Below are 22,210 nucleotides of genomic sequence, written 5' to 3'. Positions count from 1 at the left end.
TTGAAACCCAAACTGACCCAAACCGATTCAAACCGACCAGATCGGTTTTACTTAATAGATTGAGCGATTTCAATTTGATTTAGGTAATCCGATCAAATCGGATCAGTTGAAAGCCGCTGCGTGAAGCGGTTATATAGCAGATTAGCAGGGTCCAGCCGTCCAGGGGATTAAAAAAAAAAGACTGATATCCGATTTAGGGCTCATGCAGATATAACTCTAAGTACGAGCTTTTGAAAATCGAGTTTGCAGAAAGGAGAAGTAAAAACTCAAGAAGGGAAGAAGATGGCGGAGAATGAACCAAATTCGGGGTTGGGCCCCGAAGGAAGGGAGGAGGGTCTAACGCCGTGGGAGCAGCACGCAGCAGTTATCAACATCCCTCGCTTCGATTACAACGCACCCTCTTCGCTTTTGGAGTACTCGCATTCTGGGTTCCTCATTACCTGCCCCATTAGTGAGACCCTTGTTTTCTCATTCTTCCCGTTGTTTGTTTCAACTTGCTTTGCTTTTTACGACTTGATGTTTCTTTTTCTGTTTCCTTTCTCAATCCAGCTGAGAAAATGGCATTTTGATACTTCTGTTTTTCTTGCCAGAGCGGGAGAAAAGTGCCACGAAAGAAGCTATTTCCATCCTTGAAAAGGTTTTTATCAAGTTTCTTTTTTGTTTGTTACTCTATAAATTTCTTTATTATTTCCTTGGAGCGGATTATCTGTTTCTCTGTAGTGTTTTCTTTCTTGCAACTTGATTTGTCACAGTAGCGTGCTTTTGATGGAAACACAACAATGTATATTCAAATTGGTGGTTCTTGTATAGAAATTAGAATTGGGCAATTCCATCATTATTCCATAATAACCCTGATTCCTTCGAATTAAAGTTAACATCTTTAAAACAGTGCTGTCAATGTGATGATTGACTAGTCAACCAACTAGTCAGTAGGGGGATAGACTGACTGTATCACTAGTTGGTAAATAGTAATACTCATGATGTGGTCACCTAGGATGACAAAGCATTAACTGGGCTGACTAGTCATCCTAGTTAACCACGAAGTTACTTAAATGCTTTTGGTTGTAGTCTCTAATGATTTGAAATAAAATAATGGATGAGTTATTTTTAGTTTTCTTCCAATTAGTGATGTGTTGGTATAGAGTTGCCATTAGACCTGTTCATGGGTTAGCCTCGGGCTGATCTTTTGCCAAAACTTGAATGAGCTTGGCCTGAAAGCCTGAGCCCCTGAAACAGTGTAAAATGTTCATGAGCTGAGTCTGAAGCCTGGCATGTGAACAGGCCTTGTCATAGACAAAGAACATGTAAAACAGTCAAGATTGCACTCTTTCTTTGAAAACAAGGGCTGTAATCCCTACAATAAGCTATCTGGCAGTACAATCATTGATAAGTATGAAAAAAAAACTGGAGTCTTGGAAGAGAAGCTATATCTTCATGGGGAAAGCTCACCCTAATCAAACCAAAGACACCCTCTCAAACCTCCTGACCTATTATCTTTCAGTGCTTGAAATCCCAGCTAGAGTGAGGAGTCAGTTAAAACAGCTTTAACATAACTTCCTTTTGGAGGGAAGTGGAGAGAGGAGTCACCTTGTGAACTGGGAAAACATATGTAATCCAATGAAGGAGGGCGGCCTGGTTCTTGGTCATATTTCTAAAAGGAACTGTGCTCTACTAGGAAAATGGATTTCGAGATACAAGGGATCTCTATGGACCTCAGTTATTTGAGGTAAATATGGTAGAAATGGTCTTGAAAGGGGCGACACTCATCCATTGCTGAGCTATTCCCTTGCCAACCCTTGGAAAGGTATCCTTCCAACTATAAATACCTTGACCCCCTTAACCAGATTTATACTTGGAAATTTGAACCAAATTAGATTCTGGACTGACCTTCGGTGGGGCAGTAAACTTCTCTCAGAGTCTTTCCCCTCCTTATTTAGGTTTTCCTGTGAACACGCACTCGTTTCCTCTACCTAGGAATGGCAACGGGGTGGGGACCATATTCCCTGTCCCTGACCCTGATTCTGAAATTAACCCCATCCCCTTCCCGATCCCCATCAGGGATACAATTTGTCCTCCATCCCCGATCTCCGATAGGGATGGGTTCCCCGTGGGGACCTGAATCCCCGAATTTTTTTTAGACAACAGTATTTTTTTTGAAAAATAAATTTACTTGTATATAATCGGGGGTCAGGGTTAGGGCGGGGGCCTCAATCCCCATCCCCGACCTCGACCCTGATCAGGGATTCCTATTAATCCCCATCCCCATTTGGGGATCGGGGATGGGGAAAATTGCCATCCCTACCTCTACCATCTTTAGGGATGATTAGATCCACTCTTACAACTTCAACTTCTGTAGAGCCTTGAGAGATACTGAAATTTCTATGATCTCTTCACTTATTACCTCAATTTCAGAAGCCTTCATCCCCCCCCCCCTTCCTGGACAAAAGGATTTGGCACTTCGCAGATTGTCACAAATTGAACACTTATGATATCTTGCAGAAGAAACTACTGGGGCAGAGATGTATTCCCCCTTCCATGTGTGTGTTTTATGCTATAGGGACGGGGAATCTATATGCCATCTTCTTATAAACTGTTATGTTGCTAAAAGCCTACAAACATTTGACAATTTTTTTCCTGGATTCAACTCATGATGGCTGTTATTGTTGGACTCCTAACTCTGTGTGCAGTTCATTGTCCAATGGCCTAATTGGGAAAAAGAGGAAGATTCTTTTGGAAAGCAGTCATCCATGCAGTGAAGTGGGGCATTCGGGATGAAAGAAACAGAAGAATTTTCAAAAACAGGTTTTCTTCATTTGTGAGTTTAAGATTTAAGATTCTGAACTTAGTCAACTCCTGGATGCTTCTCACCAAAATGTTTACAGGCTTCAACATTGGGGATTTACAAAGAAACTATTAGGAAATTCTGCTTACCTCTCCTGCAAACCCCCCTCTTGTTTTTACCCTCCCTAGATGGGATAGTGATTTCATCCTACAGGTCTATTGCTGCTTTAGGAAATCTCAGGAAACCCCTTCTGCAACAGGGATTAGTGGCATCTTTAGGAACCTAAATAGTGATATGTTCATTTATTATGGGCTTACGGTGGTCCAACCACAATATCTAATGTTTCGGAAGCAGAGACCTGCTCACTTCTTGAGGGTCTAAGGACTGCCAATAGACTCCACTTTAGTTCCTTGGCAGTTGAACTGTTGAAGGTGACTCCAGAAAAAAACATCAGATGGGCCAAAGGGCAGATGGAAGGTCCTTCGAAACTTGCTAACCTTCTGTTTCAAGTTCATGAACTAGTTTCCTTGCTGAAGTGCACCTTCAGATGGATTCCTTGTGGTCTTTACTATATTGCTTAGATTAGAAATGAATTTAATAAATTGCTCACCTTCTATTTGAGTCTTATCTATATCAGATTAGAATTGAATTTGGATTGCAATCAGATATTGAACAACATTAACAAATAACACTAAAAATGATAAAAAAATTATATTATTATATAATAAAATGAACTAAGAATGACTTTGATATTGTATATATCATGAAGAGAATGAATTGAAATTAACTTGCACAAAATTTAACCTGTGATTCTTAGGTAAAAACATAACATTCAAACCAATTTTACTAATAGATCATCATCATCATCATCATGCAATAGATACAATATAAACATTTATATATAAGCATTGAATTGAATTGGGCCATAACAGATTGGATAGGGGTTGGTCCATATTCGATAAAATAATAATTGATTGAATTTGGATCACCTTTAACTGGATCAAATTCAAATTCAACTTTGGACAAACGGATAGCGTTTTCAGCCCCTAAAAAAGTAGGTATTGTTGCACACTTAGAAGGTGCTTTTGTGTCCAACACATTTGAATTTGGTGCTCAAGCAATGCTCCCACTCTGCAGTTTTGGCACTTAGTAGGGGTTTTAAGATTCCTACTTATTATTTCTTATATTTTTATTGCAATGATTAATGCATTTTCAGAAGGCTTCATTGGAAATATATCACTTCATTTTGGAAATATGGTATCAAACTATTACTTTTCAGAATGCAAATTGTTCTTATTCTAGTTGAAGATCTTTTTTTTTTTTTTTTGGATTTTGCTAAGATTAAGATTTTCTATTTAAATGTATATCAGATTTGTTTGAGACCCAGATGATATTATGATAGACTAGGCTACTTTGGTACCATTATCTTTTGGATTTTTGTGCAGTTTATTGTGTCTCAGAGCTGTGGTAGTAGCTCTGAATGTTTGGAAGTCTTGGATGCAAATGTGGCTGCGAAAAGAAGAAAAGTATGCATAGAGGAAAGCAATGGGAAAGGTGGTAATAACCTTGAGAGCACAAAGGATGGAGACACCATAAGAGATTCTGGTAGTAGTTTTGTAAATGAATGAACTTTCTTTTTCAAATGAAAATTGGTTATGTGAAATTCCAAATTTTGATTTGTACTTGGTAGTGAATGACCGTTACTTATCTTTGAATGCAGATGGAATTTCAAAAGAAACTAGTTCATTCTCTGCTAAGATAGGTGTTGAATGCAGTCAGGTTCTTTCACTAGTAAAGTTGACAAGGAGTGGATTACTTCTCTTAACCATACCAAGGAATAGCTCTTATAACACTGTTGATATTTTGGCAAACATATTTTGTTCTTTGGATTCTAGAAGTCTGAAGGCACCACTGTGAGTTGCTTGCATACTAATTTAGTTCTTTGAGATTTTTTGATATATATTCCAATTTTCCCCTCTTTTCTTCTTCTTTCTGTTTTATGTTTTTTTATCAATTTCTTGCTTTTCTTTCATGTTTTGTTCTTTCATTTTTTGTTCTTGTCTTTTTAATTCCATTCATTTTGTAGTTGTTAAGGACTATGCACTACCCACCCTCCAACCTCTAAAAAGATCCAATCAATCAGCTCTTGAGATAAGCATGTTGAACACCTCAACTATCAAGGTAAATAAGCAAGGAGAAAGCGGATCCCCTTGTCTCAACCCTCTGGTAGCTAGAAAAAAAAATCTCTGATCACCCTGTTAACTAGCATTGAATAATGGCAAGTCTTCAAGCAACCTTCAATCCATGCACACCATCTCTTTCCAAGCCCATAACACCTCAGAATTTCTATGAGGAATGACCAATCAACCATATCACATGCTTTCTCCAAATCTAGTTTACACATAAAACCTTTTTCCCTCCTCTTAAAATCCTCAACACATTCATTAGCTATCAGGATTTGGTTAGTGATCTGTCTTCCTTGAAAAAAAGCCCCTTGGGATTGGCTTATCAGGTTGGGTAAGACTAATTTTAACCTTAGTGACAATACTTTTGTTATTATCTTATAGATGCTTTTCTCCAGGCTGATGGGTCTGAAATCTCTTGGTTGGGTGGCATCTCTCTTTTTACGTATCAGAACTAAGAAAGTGGAGTTTATCCCTGGACTAATAAAGTGTTCCTCAACAAACTCCTCAAAAACTGCCCATAAATCCGCTTTAATTATCTCTCAGCAATCCTGAAAGAACGTCATAGTGGATCCATCCAGACTTGGAGCTTTAGATCTATCCATTGAAAAGACAACTTCCTTTAATTCTTCCAAATCAAAGTTTCTTTCCAATATTCTTGCCATTTTAGTATCCAATCTGGCCATTCTAGTCCTTCCACCCTAAAACCAACATTGTTCAGCCTTTTATATATTGCTTGAAGTGATCCACAAAACCATGGGTGATCTCTTCTTGGTTGACCAAAATTTTACCATTCACTTCTAATTTCTCCACAACGTTCTTTCTTTTTCTCCCATTGGCTAATGCATGAGAAAACTTAGTGTTGCCATCCCCCTCCTTAATCCATTGATGCCTCGATTTCTGCCTCCAACAAATTTTCTACCTAAGAAAAATCTCTTCCAACTTCTTTAAAGCTTGACGCCAGATCCTATCCTTCTCTCTTAACATTCCTTGGCCTCCCTTATCATCTACTTGATCAATTTGGGATACCGCTCCTAGTTTCCTCTCCTCTATTCTTCCAAAATGATCTTTATTCCACTCTTTTAATTTGCATTTAAGCCTTTGTATTTACCCGTGGAATTTAACCCCTTTCCAACTAACATCCCCAATTTCCTCATTCCACCATTCAGCCACCTTGTGCACAAAGTTTGGGTGAGTAAGCCACATATTTTCAAATCCAGACGGTTTGGGGCCATTGGGAAAAGCCTTAATTCCAATACTAATTGGTTATTGGGCAATGTTTTGAAGTGACTCTTGGCAAGGCCCTAGTCATCAACCCTATTCAATGTTCTTCCCACTCAGGGGTGAAGATAAACCTATCCAATTCGGAACAGATGGGAGGCATTGAAACTTTGACCACGTAAACAAAGTTTGTTGGAGAGGAATCTCTTTTAGTGCATGGTCTTCAATAAACTCATTGAATTTCCTCATACTGGTAGAGACCATCTGATTGGTATTATTTGTCTCATTTGTAAACCTAACTACATTAAAGTCTCCCCCTAGACACCAAGGTCCATCCCATAGGCCTCTGACTTCGTATAACTCTTCCCACATTTCACCTCTTTCTCTCTCTCTCTCTCTATATTATATATATATCTGTATGTATGTATGTATGTATGTATGTTAGGACCATATACATTTGGCAAAACTCACATGAATCCATCTTCCAAATTGCTAAACTTTAGAGAGACTGAGAAATGACCAATTAATTCTTCCAGGGTCTCCACCACCTCATTGTTCCACATAGTTACTAGACCCCTAGATGCTCCTCTGAAGGCATGAAGGACCATCGTAGTCCTCTAGAGCTCCAAACACTTCTCACCCATCTTTTGTCCATATCTATCACTTTTGTTTCTTAATAATAGTACAACACTATGTTTGGATTTTCCTTTCTTAGCAAATCTTTTATTACCTGCCTTTTCGTAGCACTCCCCAATCCTCTAACATTCCAACTTATTATCTTCATGACAATTTTTGAAAAATTACCCAAATCACCCACCCTTTATTTTGATCTCTTCCTTCTCTCCCCCTTTGCACTAAACTCTAAGTCTCTCACTACATCAGACTTCTATTTCTCTACTTCTGTCATTTTTTTCTTCATATGTCCTTGCCCCCCCCCCCCCCCCCCCCCCCCCCCCCCTTCTTGGAATAAACTATCGTATTATTAATTTCTTTTAGATTTAGCCCCATCTCCCCTGCCACTTCCACTACCGGTCCCCCTTATTCTCTCCAATCTCCCTACTTAATTTCAAGCTGAATGTTGTCTTGGTTTCCAAATTCCCCATGACTTGTTGTAATCCCTCCCTCCTTACTTACAAGCTCCTCAAAGGATTCACACACCATATTCCAAATTATTTCCCCTTGTTCCTTACGAAAAGCTTCCTCTACTCTCTCTTCATCTCCACTCTACTCATCAGTAGCCTTAAAACAAATGACAGGCATTCCTGGAGAGAGAGGTTCAACACTGGACTTTGGAGCTAGAGCAGTTGTATTGGCACTTGACCTAGAATTACCAATTTCCGAGGGAACAAGGTTAGGTTTAATCAGCTGTGGAGAGACCGCTTAACCCTTGTTAGTACATATATCCCTCTTGTGTGTAACTCCTGTTTGTACAGGAGGGCAGCTAGAAACCACCAACAGAATACCCTATGTATGTTGAGTCCCTGAAACAAGATTAGGTGTAGATGGGTACTGACTGTTACCTCTGCCACCAGAGCCTACTTATTCCTTATTTGCTCACAGAACAGCTTCAGAAGGCTGTGGTAGAGTTAAGTTTTTTGATGTGATGTCATTTTCTTCCTCCAGGAACAAATTTTCAGTATCAGAACTCTCATGAAAATCTGGATTTCTGTCAAGGCAGATGCTTCCAATACTCGACTTTCATGGTCCTCTGACTCGGTCTCTTCATTGTTCAATGAAAAAACACTTGTGGCGTTGAAGGAGTTGAAACACCCTTGTTGTGTGGAACCAGAATAAAGCTTCTTAACATGGTCCCATATTTGTTTCTGTATCTAAAAACATAAAATTCACACTTACTTTTGATTCCATACTACTCCACAACTATGTCATGATTTGAGCATTTTCTTGCTCCCACTCACTATACCCTTAAGGTTCAGCTAAATGTTTATCATCTCTCACATGCTTCACTTTCCCTTTGGATTTGAGAAAAAACCTCCATTGATTTGGCAAACGACACATAGTTCTCACCATTTAGTTTAATCGATGTCATTTGCACATTCATATAATCGGGGGGCGGGGGGAGATCATAAAACTTGGTTTTTGATTACTACTACATTAATACTCTCTCCTGTCATTGCCATAATGCTATCACTACTCTCACCATTAGTTTAATTCTTTTATTTTATTTTTTGATTTAAGCCATTTCCATCATTAACAGAAATAATTTTCATTTGTCACAATTATTTTTGTTTAATATGATGAATATATAATATTAGAGACATGGCCAATTTTCCTAAGATTTTCTTGAATCGGCCTCCGAACACTGAATAATTTGCTTTTTCAGTGTTGGAGGTCATTCGGCTACACCTCCAAATTGATCCTCTGAACGCCAAAAAAGCCTATGAGTCATTTAGTGATTGAACTAGCTCCGAGTGCATTCAGAGGTAGCGGACGAAAATCACATACCAATTGTGCCCTTTATGAAAATCAAAAACTTAATACCAGTGGTTGTCCCTTCAGCTGCTTCTAGCTATGCTTGTCAAACAACTTTTAGCTTTACTTCATGTTCATCCGTTGAAATTTGTGCAATTCAAGCTGGATGAAATATTTGAGAATCTAAAGAAGAAACTGAGCAACCAGGTGAAAGTATGAAACTGATGGGTTTGTTTAATGGCAACAACATGGACAGAAATCAATGGGTTCCTGAAATATTTGAGCTGGATTCCTGAAAGTTTCACATTTCATGTTTCTTCAATGGCAGCAACATGGACAGAAATCAATGGGTTCCTGAAAAATTCTAGATGGATTCCTGAAAGTTTCACATTTCATGTTTCTCCAATGATGGCAACATGGACATAAATTGATGGGTTTCTTCTCCAGCGACGACAACCCCTTATTGTCATTTTTGGAATGCTTGATCACATGCTCAATGGTGTTCCTTTAACTCCGATTTGAGCCTAAAAAGAAGGGACAACAGTCGATTGATAGTCTTTGACTGATTGTCATACGTTGAAGGTACAACAGCTTGATAGGCAACCAAATCACTCACTGACTACCGTCTTGGATGTGTATCAAAGGCCACTGGCACCTCTGGTACTGTCATCATCCTATACAAGGGCTTTCAATTGTTGGTTGCCCATGACCATTTTTGGTGTCGGTATAATTAATATTATTTTGTAAAATATTATAATATTTGTTTAATTAATGTTATTTTATAATATTTATAATATTCTTTATAATACTAGACTTTTTTTATTAATTTTTAATATTTTATCATTTTTATTATTTCATAATATTTTCTATAATATCATAATATTTTAATAATTTTTATTTGTTGTTATTTAATAATGATTTTGAGGGGTAAATTTGTAAACTGCAAACTTTTCAGATGTCACAACATTCAGATCACTGAACAACTCCACTGTATTCAGATGTCTGAAAAAGCAAAAATTTATTTTTTCTACATACTTTCAGAGCTTTTTTGGAGATTTTTTGTTTTTTTTTTTTTTTTTTGCTTTTTGGACTTTAGAGTTTATACTTCAGATTTGCCAAACGCCACCCTAGTCAGAACGCTCTATGTTACTATATATGGAAATTAATTGAGTAGTTGATAACAAGAAGATTGGAGAGAGATTTAAGGAAGTAGTGAGACTTGGGAGTTCAAAACTCGAAAAAGTTTTAATGGGCACAACTTGTTTCACTTTTCAAGGTAAATAGGACACTTGATGCTAATCTCATTGTATTTATGTCATAAATTAATTGACAAAAGAAACTGAGAGGGTGTTAACACATAGAAGAGAGAAACTGCTGATGTGGACCCAATTGTATTATACCTATAATATAGATTGCATGTTTTGAAAATTTCTTGTCATTATTATTTCTATTGTTTTAAAAAAGAATATTTTTTATATTTTTTATGGGTGTGATTATATATTTGTTACTTGAATTTATTGAACACATCATCTACCTATTGCCTAAGCCATGCATCATATTTGGAGAAGCTAAGAGGCCTAGTCATTGGCTACTTGCACTTCATTGCTGAGAAATCATTTATTGGTATTCATTAGTTTGATACATCTCATGACTCGTTATGTGTGAGTTGTTTTCCAATAGTATTTTCTAAATTTATTCCAGTGTCATGTTATATGACATTTTTTTGGTGCAGTTGGATTCATCGTATTCTTCCTATCCAAGCAACTTGCAGTCTCAATGAGATGGATCTACGAAGAGTTGTGTCCAAACTTGTCCAACAATTCTTGGATGATAAACAAAACAATGTTGAAAGACCTGTAAAGGTACTATCATTATTTATCAGTTCATATGCACATGGATAGATACTAATGTGACAGTATGATTGATGGTTTTAAAAAGTCAAAGATATGTTCCAAGTGTTGCAGACATATTTTAGTGTCGAAACCCATGACAGAAATTATAATGAGTTTAAAAAATAAAAAGTTGGTCAACATGTATTGTTTTGGTCAATGTTGACTAAATCGGCTACTTATGCTTATTTCTCTACTGTTGATATCATAAGGAATTGGTGAACCATTATTTATTCTTGAACCATGAGAAAATAGGCAGTCATGCAATAAATTCCACCTACACATCCTTTTACCAAGACTAGTTTAAGAGCATGTTCCATGCACATGTGCACAAGGTTCAAAATATTGATACGCCCAATATGCCGGTAGAGGCGTATCGGGCGATATCGATAGTGTTTTCAACCCTTTTTTTATTTTTTTCAAAACCGATTCAGGGGGGCCGGTTTAAGGCTCCTCCACCCCCTGAACCGGTCAGAACCCTGATACACCCCCGTCAGGAAGCCACCGGCACGATACGGGCCGATACGTATCGATACTTTGAACCTTGCATGTGCAAGTATTGATCATATAAATGCTATATGGTCTTTGGATTGACTTTTATGACCTGCCTGGAACCCAAAGCAAATATCTGCTTTATACTATAGATGAACTTATATGTATCAATAATATGTTTTGACGATTGGCCAGACAAGGAGTCTATAGGGACCAACTATTCTGTTGGATGGTTCCATTGGGGAACTATGTTAAGATCCAGACCCAGCCATCTCAAACTCGGGGTCCTCAACCAAGCAGCCCACTGAAGATATCTCATGGAGCACCTCCTATCAAGTTTGTCTATGCCAGGAAGGCATGTCATCATAGCTAACTCGAGTTGGCTGCCATGTGCTGGTAATTGGCATGATAAGCATAATATACAGAGGTTAAATAGCCCCTTGAGACCTAAAGGATAGTAAGAAATATACCCGAATCAATCTCCAGCTTCTTCTCTCTTCTTCATTCTCTGTAGTCCATTTCAAGAGGTAGAGCTTCCTAGAAGAAACTAATTTTGGTTGGAGGCTATCAAACTAATTGTGTGAATAAAAATAAAAAGCCAAATGAGAGGTAGGTAAATATAGCCTACAAAAGGGTGCATGGAAAATCATTCTTTTTCACAAATTAATAAAGTTTCTAATGGTTACTGAAAAAATGCCTTGGAAAATAAACTGATAAAAATTGCCAAGCAAATTGACTTCTTGTTTTTTAAATACTATAATATTTTGAAGCATATGTTTGACATATTCTAGGAAAAAAGAATTATATCAATTATCTAAGGGTAGACAAGGTGCATATGATTTGTAAAAATTATATGGAAATGTTGTAAAAATTATAGATATGGTTGAAACATTGTAAAATATGCATAAATGTAGAATGGTATTTTGTGAAATGATAAAAGAAGCATAGGCCCACCTTTTTAAATTATTGTCTTGTTCCAAATCATTAAACAAAGCCAAGAAACTAAGGTTATTTATCTGAAGTTGTCCTGTAAACCTTAAGATTCAAGACTTCATGACAGAATGAGTTAAAGATTCAAAACTTCATATAAATGGTTGTAATAGATCAACCAAATAATCTATTACACAAGAAAAAACCACTAATATTTAACTTCATGTTTGAAATGAATATTGAACTAGCTCAAAGTGGTAATCATGTAAGTTAGGCGGGCATTGACAAATGCTACATGGAAGCCACATTCTGCTAATGGACTACAGAGTTTGACAAAAAGAAGGGGCATTGACAAATCAGATACATTGAGGATAGATCCACCAGTTGGGAAGAGTGTAATGGATTTAGAAGAGGGGGTTACAAAGGCTAGCCACGTTGGTGGGGTTGTAGGCTTGCACACTTTACTGTTTAATCTTTTTACTAATAAAATTCAGAACTGTTATCCATAAAAAATGTGGCAACATTATTAGTGTAGGCATAGACATGCCATATGAAAAAAAAGGAAGGTCAATCTTTGGGATTAGTGATGTTAACAGGTTGGGTTGGCACATATTTGCCTCAACCCTAACCTGATCCTCAAATGTTCCCATTCGAACCTGACCTAGCCTGACTCAGCAACATGCAATTTCTGAACCCGACCTGACCTTATAGGGTGTCACTTTCTCCATTAGTGAAAGAAGAGAAATCAAAACAAACATGAAAAGAATCCTAAATTTTAAGGCTGTGGAGTTAGAAGTCAACAAATTGCAAGAAAACCCTATAGGGTATTATGACCTAGTAGGGTGGGTTAGCCAAAACACAAACCTGACTTGGGTTAAAGAATCAAAACCCTAACCCACAAGCCGGGTTTAGCATTTAACCTGCCCATTAACATCCCTCTTTGGGATACTTGTTTCAATTAACATTTTCTTTTTGGCCAAAATCTTGTATTTTGTTTCAGGTTTTTATCTTGAATGTTTTGGTTTTCTATGTGCATAGAGACGTGCAAATGCAAAAAACAAACAAATAAGTAAAAAGATGCAAATTACAAGAAAACCCTATAGGGTATTATGACCTAGTAGGGTGGGTTAGCCAAAACACAAACCTGACTTGGGTTAAAGAACCAAAACCCTAACCCACAAGCCGGGTTTAGCATTTAACCTGCCCATTAACATCCCTCTTTGGGATACTTGTTTCAATTAACATTTTCTTTTTGGCCAAAATCTTGTATTTTGTTTCAGGTTTTTATCTTGAATGTTTTGGTTTTCTATGTGCATAGAGACGTGCAAATGCAAAACACAAACAAATAAGTAAAAAGATGCAAATTTCCTTATTGAAGAGCATTTTAGTATTGAGGGTGTCACATAGGCAATTCAACTTCAATGATAAAAAAAAACTTATTCTACTTGGGAACACCACTTTTTACATCAGGTTTCAAAAATAGGGGGCATTGGAAGAAACATCAAAATGACATATCTTAAATCTGAAGGGTATTCCCGCTTCCTTTATTCTATTTGTGGTCTAATGATGCCTGTGTTTGAAACATTGATAAAACATTTTATTTCATGTTTCATGTCAAAATGTCTCTTTCTCTGGTATTAGCTTCAAACCACCAACATGGAGGCTGAACGGTTTTTGCCTCTGGGTTGCGGGTCACCGGTTTGGCCATCTGGTCAAATGGGTCAGACTGTGCCATGTCAACAATATGTAAATACATACATATGTATATGTATTTATATGCATATATGTGTATAGTTATGTATAAACATGTGTTTTATCAATTAATAATGTATAATTATATTCTACATGTAATATATGCATTATTTTATATTTAATTTATGTTTTTAATTTTTTTTTATTTGTAAAAGTATTAAAAATTTTGATTTGAGGCCAAAAAGGGGTTTTCTAGTGAAAATAGTAGGCATGACACATAGGTCTCGAAAAGTTACCCAAAATCAAGACAAAGATCACCTCAATTGGACATCAAAGCACAAAGTTATGGCCTCTTGAGGTTTGCATACACATTTAGTGTGCAACCCATGACCTTGTCACTGGGTCGAATGGGTCAACGTTCCAACTGCTCGGGTTGGATGGTTTTTGACGAAGTCAACATTTTTGACCATTTTTTGGGTTTTACTATGTTGAAGATTAATCAGTTTTATGATGTTTTTCTGAGTAGATGTTTATGTTAGTTGTTAGATAGGAGGTGGGGACCACAGTAGTTGTGTAAGTCTAAATTTTATTATGTTTTTGAGTATTGTATATGTTGTTTTATGTTTTGCTGCCCTGTAAGGGCATAGTTGTCTTTGTACTGTTATATTATTTTTAGTATAAATAATAAGTGAAGGGGGCGACTAGATCATTGCTCTCTTTTCTTTTCAACTTCTCTTCTTCTCTTCTTCCCCTTCTCTCTTCTCTCTTCAAGAAACTACTTTTTTTTCATATTTTTTAATTCAGCTGATTTCTATTTGGTATCAGAGCATCGACTAGGGTTTCTTGAAGCATTATCATGTAGCCCTAGATCAGTTGACTGGATGAAGTAGTAAATGGCTGATCGATCTACTATAGATTTCCCAGTTCTTGGATTTTTTGGTGGGATCTAGTCATCAAGAAGGTGATCTACTATTCAACATCAAAATTAGGAAGAATTGGAGTATGGGGAAGAGTCATAGAAAAGTTGGATTCTTTGTTTTTTATCTGATCTTGGGCGCCCATGTATTGTTAGTTTTCTTTTGATTTTCTGAAGAGGGCGGTTTGGTTTCTGGAATTTTCTAAGCCTCCCGGAGCGATCAATTCACTCTTCTCTATTGGGAGGCATGGGGAGGAGAGAGATTTCTTTCCAGCTAGGGTTTTCTTCTTCCAGAAGGGTTGGTTTCTGTGCGTGTGATATTAAATTATTTTTTGAAGGTCTCCAATCTATTTTTTTCTTACTGTTGAACTGTTTGAAGTAAGATGGAGAGTTGGAATACTGAGATGAAATCTATCGGTACTGTGGGACTGGGTGTTGGAGGTAGTAGTGATATTTTTGGGTTTGGGATCATTACTACAATAAAAATTGATGGTACAAATTATTTGGAGTGGGCACAATCAGCTAAGATGGCTATTGGTGCCCGTGGAAAATTAGGGTATCTCACTGGGGAGGAGAAAAAACCTGATACAGACTCTTCCCGATGGGTGCAGGAGAGTTACATGGTAATGTCCTGGCTGTGTAATTTTATGTTACCTTATATTGCAAAAAAATTCCTATGGGCTAATATTGCTAAGGAGATTTGGAATGGAGTGACTGAAAGCTACTCTCAGAAGCAAAATGAAGCCATAGCCTATCAGTTAAGAAATCGGGTGATAAGTATGAAACAGGGAGAAAAACCTCTTGCTGTGTATTTCTCCATGTTGAAAACCCTATGGCAGGAAATAGATCACTTGGAATTGTAGTATGGGAAAGTGTAAATGATGCAACAACTTATCACAAACTGGTAGAGAAGAATAGGGTTTTTGAGTTGGCAGGGCTGAACCCTGAATTTGACATTGCTAGGCAATATATTCTTTCTAGGGAGGGTGTGACACTCTCTCAGGCCTATGCCTTTGTCTCTGGAGAGGAGAGTAGGAGGAATGTAATGCTGAGACAGCTTGGGATTGACCAGTCGGCTATGGTTGGTACAATAAAACCTAAGCCAAATGGAGACAGGGGGAGTAGTGAGACTAGAAGGGAAGATAAGGACTTAGTGTGTGATCATTGCAAGAAGCCTAAGCATACCGGGGATACTTGTTGGAAGCTTCATCCAAATCTTATGCATGCTCAGATAAGAAACAAGAAGGGAAATGCAAATGTAGCCACTTCAGGAGACTCTTCGGGCCCTCTTTCCTAAACTGATTGGGAATCCATTGCAGTAGCAGTAGTGAGAAGAGAATTGGAGAGGTTTGGACAACTTATGAGTAAGAAAGATTCACCTAGCTCTAGCCTTCCAAATGGACAACAAAATGCAGGAGCCAACTACACCACTTCCTTAGCAATACAGGTAGTTCATATGCAACTGCAAATCTTGCATTCACTTCAGGTAAGGAGGGACCCCTTTAGATTATATACTTGGGAGCATCTGAGCACATGACTAATGCCCCTACCCTTTTCAGTTTCTATCAGTTGTGCTCTGGTAGTCTCTACAACAGATGGTTCACATATGCCCATTGCTGGGAAGGGGATAGTTAGAGTGTCCAATGATATAACTCTATCTTATGTTTTATGTCCCTAGACTTCATACCAACCTACTGTCTGTTAGTTCGTTGACAAAAAAATTGAATTGTTTCGTGACCTTTCTTCCTGGTCATTGTGTTTTGTAGGATCTGGAGTCAAAGAAGATGATTGGGAGTGGTTGTGAGGTGAATGGAGTCCACTTTCTGGATGAGATTCCAAGACATCAGGGACATCATGTTAGCAACAACAGTAGTAATGGGTCAGAGTTAGTGAACCATATTATGCTTTGGTACAATCGCTTGGGACATCTTTCTTTTAATTCTTTGAAATGTCTTTTCCCAAAGTTGTTTGAGTCTGTTTAATTATCTACTTTGGAGTGTGTGAGTTGTTAGTTAGGAAAGCATTGTAGATAATCTTTTAAACCAAGTAATAAAAGAAGTACTTCTGCTTTTAATATTATTCATATTGATGTATGGGGGCCATATCCTATTCCTTCAATGAGAGGATTCCGTTACTTTCCATTGTTTGTAGATGATTATACACGATATTCTTGGATATATTTGATGAGATCACGTGATGAGGTTTCTAACTTGGTACAACAACCATGGTTTCAAATGTCGCCAAATGTCGCTAATGTTGCCCAACATATGTCGATGTCGAGGCTCACTGACATGAAAATGGATGGTAATATAAAAATTACATTATGTCGGTTGACATTTCCTATATTTCGGAAATGTCGACCAAATCGGTCAAAATAACCAAAAAAATACAGTTTTTCCTATTATGCCGACAGGATGTCGACTTATGTACATTAAAAATATAATATATTATATTAATATAATACAGTATATTAATATAGATTATTCCATTAATATTTCTATTTAATATTTCAAATAAAATATTTATAAAAAGAATTAATTAATTACTTTATAATATAAAACATAAAATATTTTTCAAGTAACAAAATATTAACTAGTTAGTATTTTTTAAAATATTTATTAAGATCAGAAAATGTTTATTAAATTTTATAATAAACCATATTCTACATTTAATATAAAAAATAGAATAAATTTAATAAATTTTATACTAAATCATAATTTATTATAAATTTAGTATTAAAAATCATAATAAATTCATTTAGTTTTATAAGAAATCAGAATTTATCATAATCTTAATACTACAAAAAGGACAATCAGTTTATTAAATTTATAATAAAGTATAATGTATTATAACCTTAATATTTAAAAAATCAGAATAAATGTATTTCTATTTTCTAGTGTGAAATAAATATATTAGAATTTATAATAAATCAGAACTAAAAATAAGAAAAGAAAATATCAGATAACCTTGTAAAAACATCAAAATGCATAATAAATCAGTAAATCGTCATTTACTAATTTGTTACTGATCTTAGTTTTTTAGCTTTATATAATGGTTGGGAATAAGACAATAGTCTAGAAATATATATTAATGCTTCTTTTATCATTTTACAAAATATCTTTGCATATTTCCACATATTTCATAATATTTCTACAATGTTTCTAAGTTTTACAATATTTTCCCTCGACATTTTCGACATGTCCTATATTTTGGTAAGCGATATTTCCATCGACATCGACATTTTAAACTTTGACGATTGCTCCACCAGATGGTTTTAACACAATTTGGAGTGAGAACTAAGGCTTTTTGATCAGATAATGCCAGAGAGTACTTTGAGAAGGACCTGACCACGCATCTCTTAGAACATGGTGTAGTTCATCAAAGTAGTTGTGCATATACACCGCAACAGAATGGAGTTGCTGAGAGGAAAAACATACACGTTGTGGAGGTGGCAAGGAGTCTTATGGTGTGTGCTTCAGTTCCTGTGTAGTTCTTACAGCCATGCATTTGATTAACCACGTTCCTTCACGGACTTTGGGGTTTAAGGTGCCATTTAGTCTTCTTTTTCCAAATGGGAAGATATTTCATATACCTCTGAGGGTTTTTGGTTGTGTTTCCTTTGTTCACATTCTTGGCCCTCATTGTAAGAAATTGGATCCTAAAGCCAAGAAATGTGTTTTTCTTGGGTATGCTCAGAACCAAAGGGGTATTACTGTTATGATTTAATGTCGAGGAGCAAATTTGTCACTATGGATGTTACCTTCTTTGAATCCACCTTCTCGAGTGGTTCACCTTAGGAGAGTTTTGGGGAGGAGAACTCACAATTTGTTCCTCTTCCTGTTTCTTTGGTGCCTCAATCAGTTCGGTTAGCACCTGCATCAGTTCAGCCAGCACCTGCACCTTTAGTTTCATTACCTAAGCTACTACAAGCGGCCTCATAGAAATATCAATGCCGACATATGATGGTTGACTCCACACATCCTCAACCCACACCACTCTCTAACAGTCCTTCTGAAACTCCAAATTCGGCAGATACAGTTCCAAGTATTCCTTTTGAGCCTGAGCCTGTTATATTTTTTGATGATAATGTTCTTGTCCCTAGCACCATTGTTGCAGCTGATCCTACTGACCTTGATCTTCCCATTGCACTTCGTAAGGGGAAGAGAAAGTGTACAACCTATTGCATTTCACACCATCTTTCCTACAATGCCTTATCACCCTTTTACCGTGCTTTTCTTTCTTCCTGGATTTTGTGCCTATACCTAGGAATGCTACTGAGGTTCTCTCCAAACCTTAGTGGAAAACAACCATGCAAGATAGGATAGATGCTTTGGTAAAAAACCAAACTTGGGAAGTAGTTTATCTTCCCCCAGACAAGGAGACAGTCGGATGTAGATGGGTATTCATAGTAAAGTATAAGGCCGATGGAAAGATAGAGAGGTACAAGGCAAGGTTGGTAACAAAAGGGTATACTCAGACCTATGATGTTGATTATCTAGAAACCTTTGCACCAGTAGCTAAGATGAGTTCAGTTCGTATTTTTTTATCTCTAGCAACCACCTATTCATGGCCCTTGTTCCATCTTGATATAAAAAATGCCTTCCTCAATGGTGATTTACAGGAGGTATATATGACATTCCAATAGGCTTTTATGAAAATGTTAGTAAATGAAAGGTGTGCAGACTCAGAAAATCTCTGTATGGACTGAAACAGTCAACTAGGGCTTGGTTTGATAGGTTTAGAGGGGCGCTCATTCGTTTTGGATACACACAAACATAATCTGATCACACCCTCTATGTGAAGAGGAGAGATGCTCTGGTGTCAATTTTGATTGTGTGTGGATGATATAGTGGTGACAGGAAATGATCTGCAAGAGATTGATGATCTCAAAAAATCATTGTAGCAAGAATTTGAGAACAAAGATCTTGGTGAACTCAAATACTTCTTGGGGATTGAAGTTGCAAGATCCAAGCATGGGATCTTCATTTCACAAAGAAAGTATGTACTTGACCTACTGTGGGAGACTAGGAAGCTGGGGACCAAACCAATAGATACTCCTATTGATCCAAATCATAGAATTAATGGTGTGGATGGTTAGTTGGTAAAGAATGTGGGGAGATATTAAAGAATGGTAGGCCGACTGTTGTATTTGTGTATGACATGACTAGATATTTCTTATGTTGTCAATGTTGTGAGTCAGTACATGCATGCACCTCGGGTTTAGCACTGGGAAGCTATTGAGAGAATACTTGCATATTTGAAAAAGCATCCTGGCAGAGGCATTCTTTTCTCAAATCATGAGAGCCTGAAGCTAGAATCCTATACAGATGTAGACTGGGCAGGATGCTTAGGTGACAGGAGGTCTACATCAGTAGTGTGTACCTTTATAGGTGGAAACTTGATCTTCTAGAAGAGTAAGAAGCAAGTGGTTGTGGCAAGGTCAAGTGCAGAGGCTGAGTATAGATCCATGTTTCATGGTGTCTTAAAACTTCTTTGGGTTAGATTTCTTTTGAGTGAGATTGGGGTGAAAGCAGAGGAACCTATGATGTTATACTATGACAATCAGGCTACAATTAATATTGTCCACAATCCAATTCAGCATGATGGGACAAAACACATTGAAGTTGATAGACACTTTATAAGAGAAAGGGTAACAACCAGAGAAGTTTGTTTGCCTTATATCTCTTCAGAGTTGCAACTGGCTGATGTTCTCACTAAAGGGGTGGCAAAGAACAAGCTTGAACATGATCTACGCAAGTTGGGAATGTGTGACATTTACTTCCAACTTGAGGGGGAGTGTTGAAGATTAATCAGTTTTGTGATGTTTTTCTGAATAGATGTTTTATGTTAGTTGTTAGATAGGAGGTGGGGACCACAGTTGTTTTGTGAGTCTAAATTTTATTATTTTTTGAGTGTTATATATGCTGTTTTATGTTTTGCTGCCCTATAAGGGCATAGTTGTCTTTGTACTGTTCTATTATTTTTAGTATAAATAATAAGTGAAGGGGCAGATCATTGCTCTCTTTTATTTTCAACTTCTCTTCTTCTCTTCTTCTTCTCTCTTCTTTCTCTCTTCAAGAAACTACTTTTCTTTCATATATATATTTTTTTAATTCAGCAGATTTCTACTTACTAAAACTGGACCTAGAATCTTGGCCAAGTGACGGTTCAACCAGCTGGGTCAACAGCAGGTTGAAAACACTGCTTCAAACACTATACTTCAAGCTGAAACATTCCACTTGAAACACCACCATACCAAACACCATCTATGTTATTTCACTGAAATATGCAATTATGGTCTTATCTTTAGCTTTGGTGCTTGAAGATGTTTGAGATGGAAATTTTCAAGATTTTATGAGTGAACCCCCCTCAAAAAGAAAAAAAAAAAGGAAAAGAAAGCAAGAAAACAAATAATTGAAAAAGCCACACTTGCAGTTCCAATTAATTCTTTTTCCCCACACTACATCTTATTTGACATTTGTAGTTTGCAGTTGGTTATAATAGAAGAGGGATAGAAGAGACTGAGATGAAGACTCAGAGAAATACTTCAAAAGATTCTAGTTCATTCAATTTATTAGATCGAGAAAAGTGCTTCAGTGTTGTGGCTGGTGCAGTTAAGGATGTTTTACCAGATTCAGTTGTGGACCTCAAGGCTCCACAGGTATATAAATTTGTTTCTTTCCTCTTCTTTTTACAGTTAGAATACATGTTCTAGTATGTGAAGAATTAAAACTGGATGCTTACATTCTCAATCCTGCATAAAATCTCTTTGGATGTTAATATTAGTATATAACAATCCTGCGTAAAATCTCTTTGGGTGTTAACATTAGTATATAATGATATTCATGCATATCAAATATTCTTGTGCTGACCATAATTTAAATATACAGTTGGCTATTCTTGTTGAGTTGTTACCCCTTTCTGGGGTAGCAAATGGATCATTAGTGGTTGCTGTCTCAGTGCTTCCAAGTAATCTTGTCAGTACGAAGCCTCGACTCTGCGTTAAGGCTTTGATCTCAGACATCAAGACCTTAAACTGAAGGAGTTGAAAGATTTGGAAAATTTCCTGTGTTCCCATCAAAACTCAAATCCAGTAATGCTTCATAGCTGCTCAAATAGTAGTTGATTTATCAGAGGAAGCCCACAAAATAACAGGTATCAACCAGCTATTTGTTCAAGGTCATTGACTCGTCTATTTGGTGGGTGAATCCAAGCAATGATGCTACAAAATGGTAGAAGCTGATAATTTGAGGTGTTAAACTTGATGTCATTGACTGCAGCATTACTATGTTTTTGAATTTCTAATGCATTGAAATGCTTGTGTGATGTAGTTGACTTGTGCATTAGATGATATTAAAGGTGCCTATGGGCCTTGTGCCTTTGCATGGTTGAAAGCAGATCAAGTTCTTGACTAGTTTCTTGGTTTCAGTTTTCATATTTTTATATATCATCAATTTTCTATGCTATATTTTTTGGTTTTCTGTTCTCTTTTGTAAACACCACAATGTCATGTTAAATTGAATGATTTTTCAATCAGAAACAGTGAACCAATAATTGGTTGAAATATGGAAAACCTCAACATATCTGTACAAATAGAAAGAAAATGATTACTCCAACCTTAAAGTATTTGGAATGACACGATCATCATTAGGATAAAGATGGTAGTATAATCAAA

General features: G+C 36.8%; 1 protein-coding gene across 2 annotated transcripts; it reads left to right on the top strand.

The window, feature by feature from the left end:
• Positions 1 to 81: 81 nt before the first annotated feature.
• LOC148855534 (uncharacterized) lies at positions 82 to 22,001 on the top strand. Of its 2 annotated transcripts, XM_088940968.1 has the most exons (7): positions 82 to 451; positions 591 to 637; positions 4,228 to 4,387; positions 4,503 to 4,695; positions 10,349 to 10,478; positions 21,020 to 21,196; positions 21,426 to 22,001. In XM_088940968.1, exons 1-7 carry the CDS (start codon positions 283 to 285, stop codon positions 21,573 to 21,575), a joined length of 1,026 nt encoding a protein of 341 aa, XP_088797094.1. In that variant the 5' UTR covers positions 82 to 282; the 3' UTR covers positions 21,576 to 22,001. The 2 variants fall into 2 exon arrangements, with proteins under 2 accessions (XP_088797094.1, XP_088797095.1); XM_088940969.1 differs by lacking the exons at positions 21,020 to 21,196; positions 21,426 to 22,001 and adding an exon at positions 16,302 to 16,614 and having other exon boundaries at positions 100 to 451.
• The last annotated feature ends 209 nt before the right edge of the window (positions 22,002 to 22,210 follow it).

Source organism: Nelumbo lutea, chromosome 4 (assembly GCF_056320005.1).
Source record: "Nelumbo lutea isolate HS-2025 chromosome 4, American lotus-T2T, whole genome shotgun sequence".
Taxonomy (NCBI): domain Eukaryota; kingdom Viridiplantae; phylum Streptophyta; class Magnoliopsida; order Proteales; family Nelumbonaceae; genus Nelumbo; species Nelumbo lutea.
Note: the sequence above shows the minus strand (reverse complement) of the source record. Positions and strands in the feature narration are given on the sequence as shown.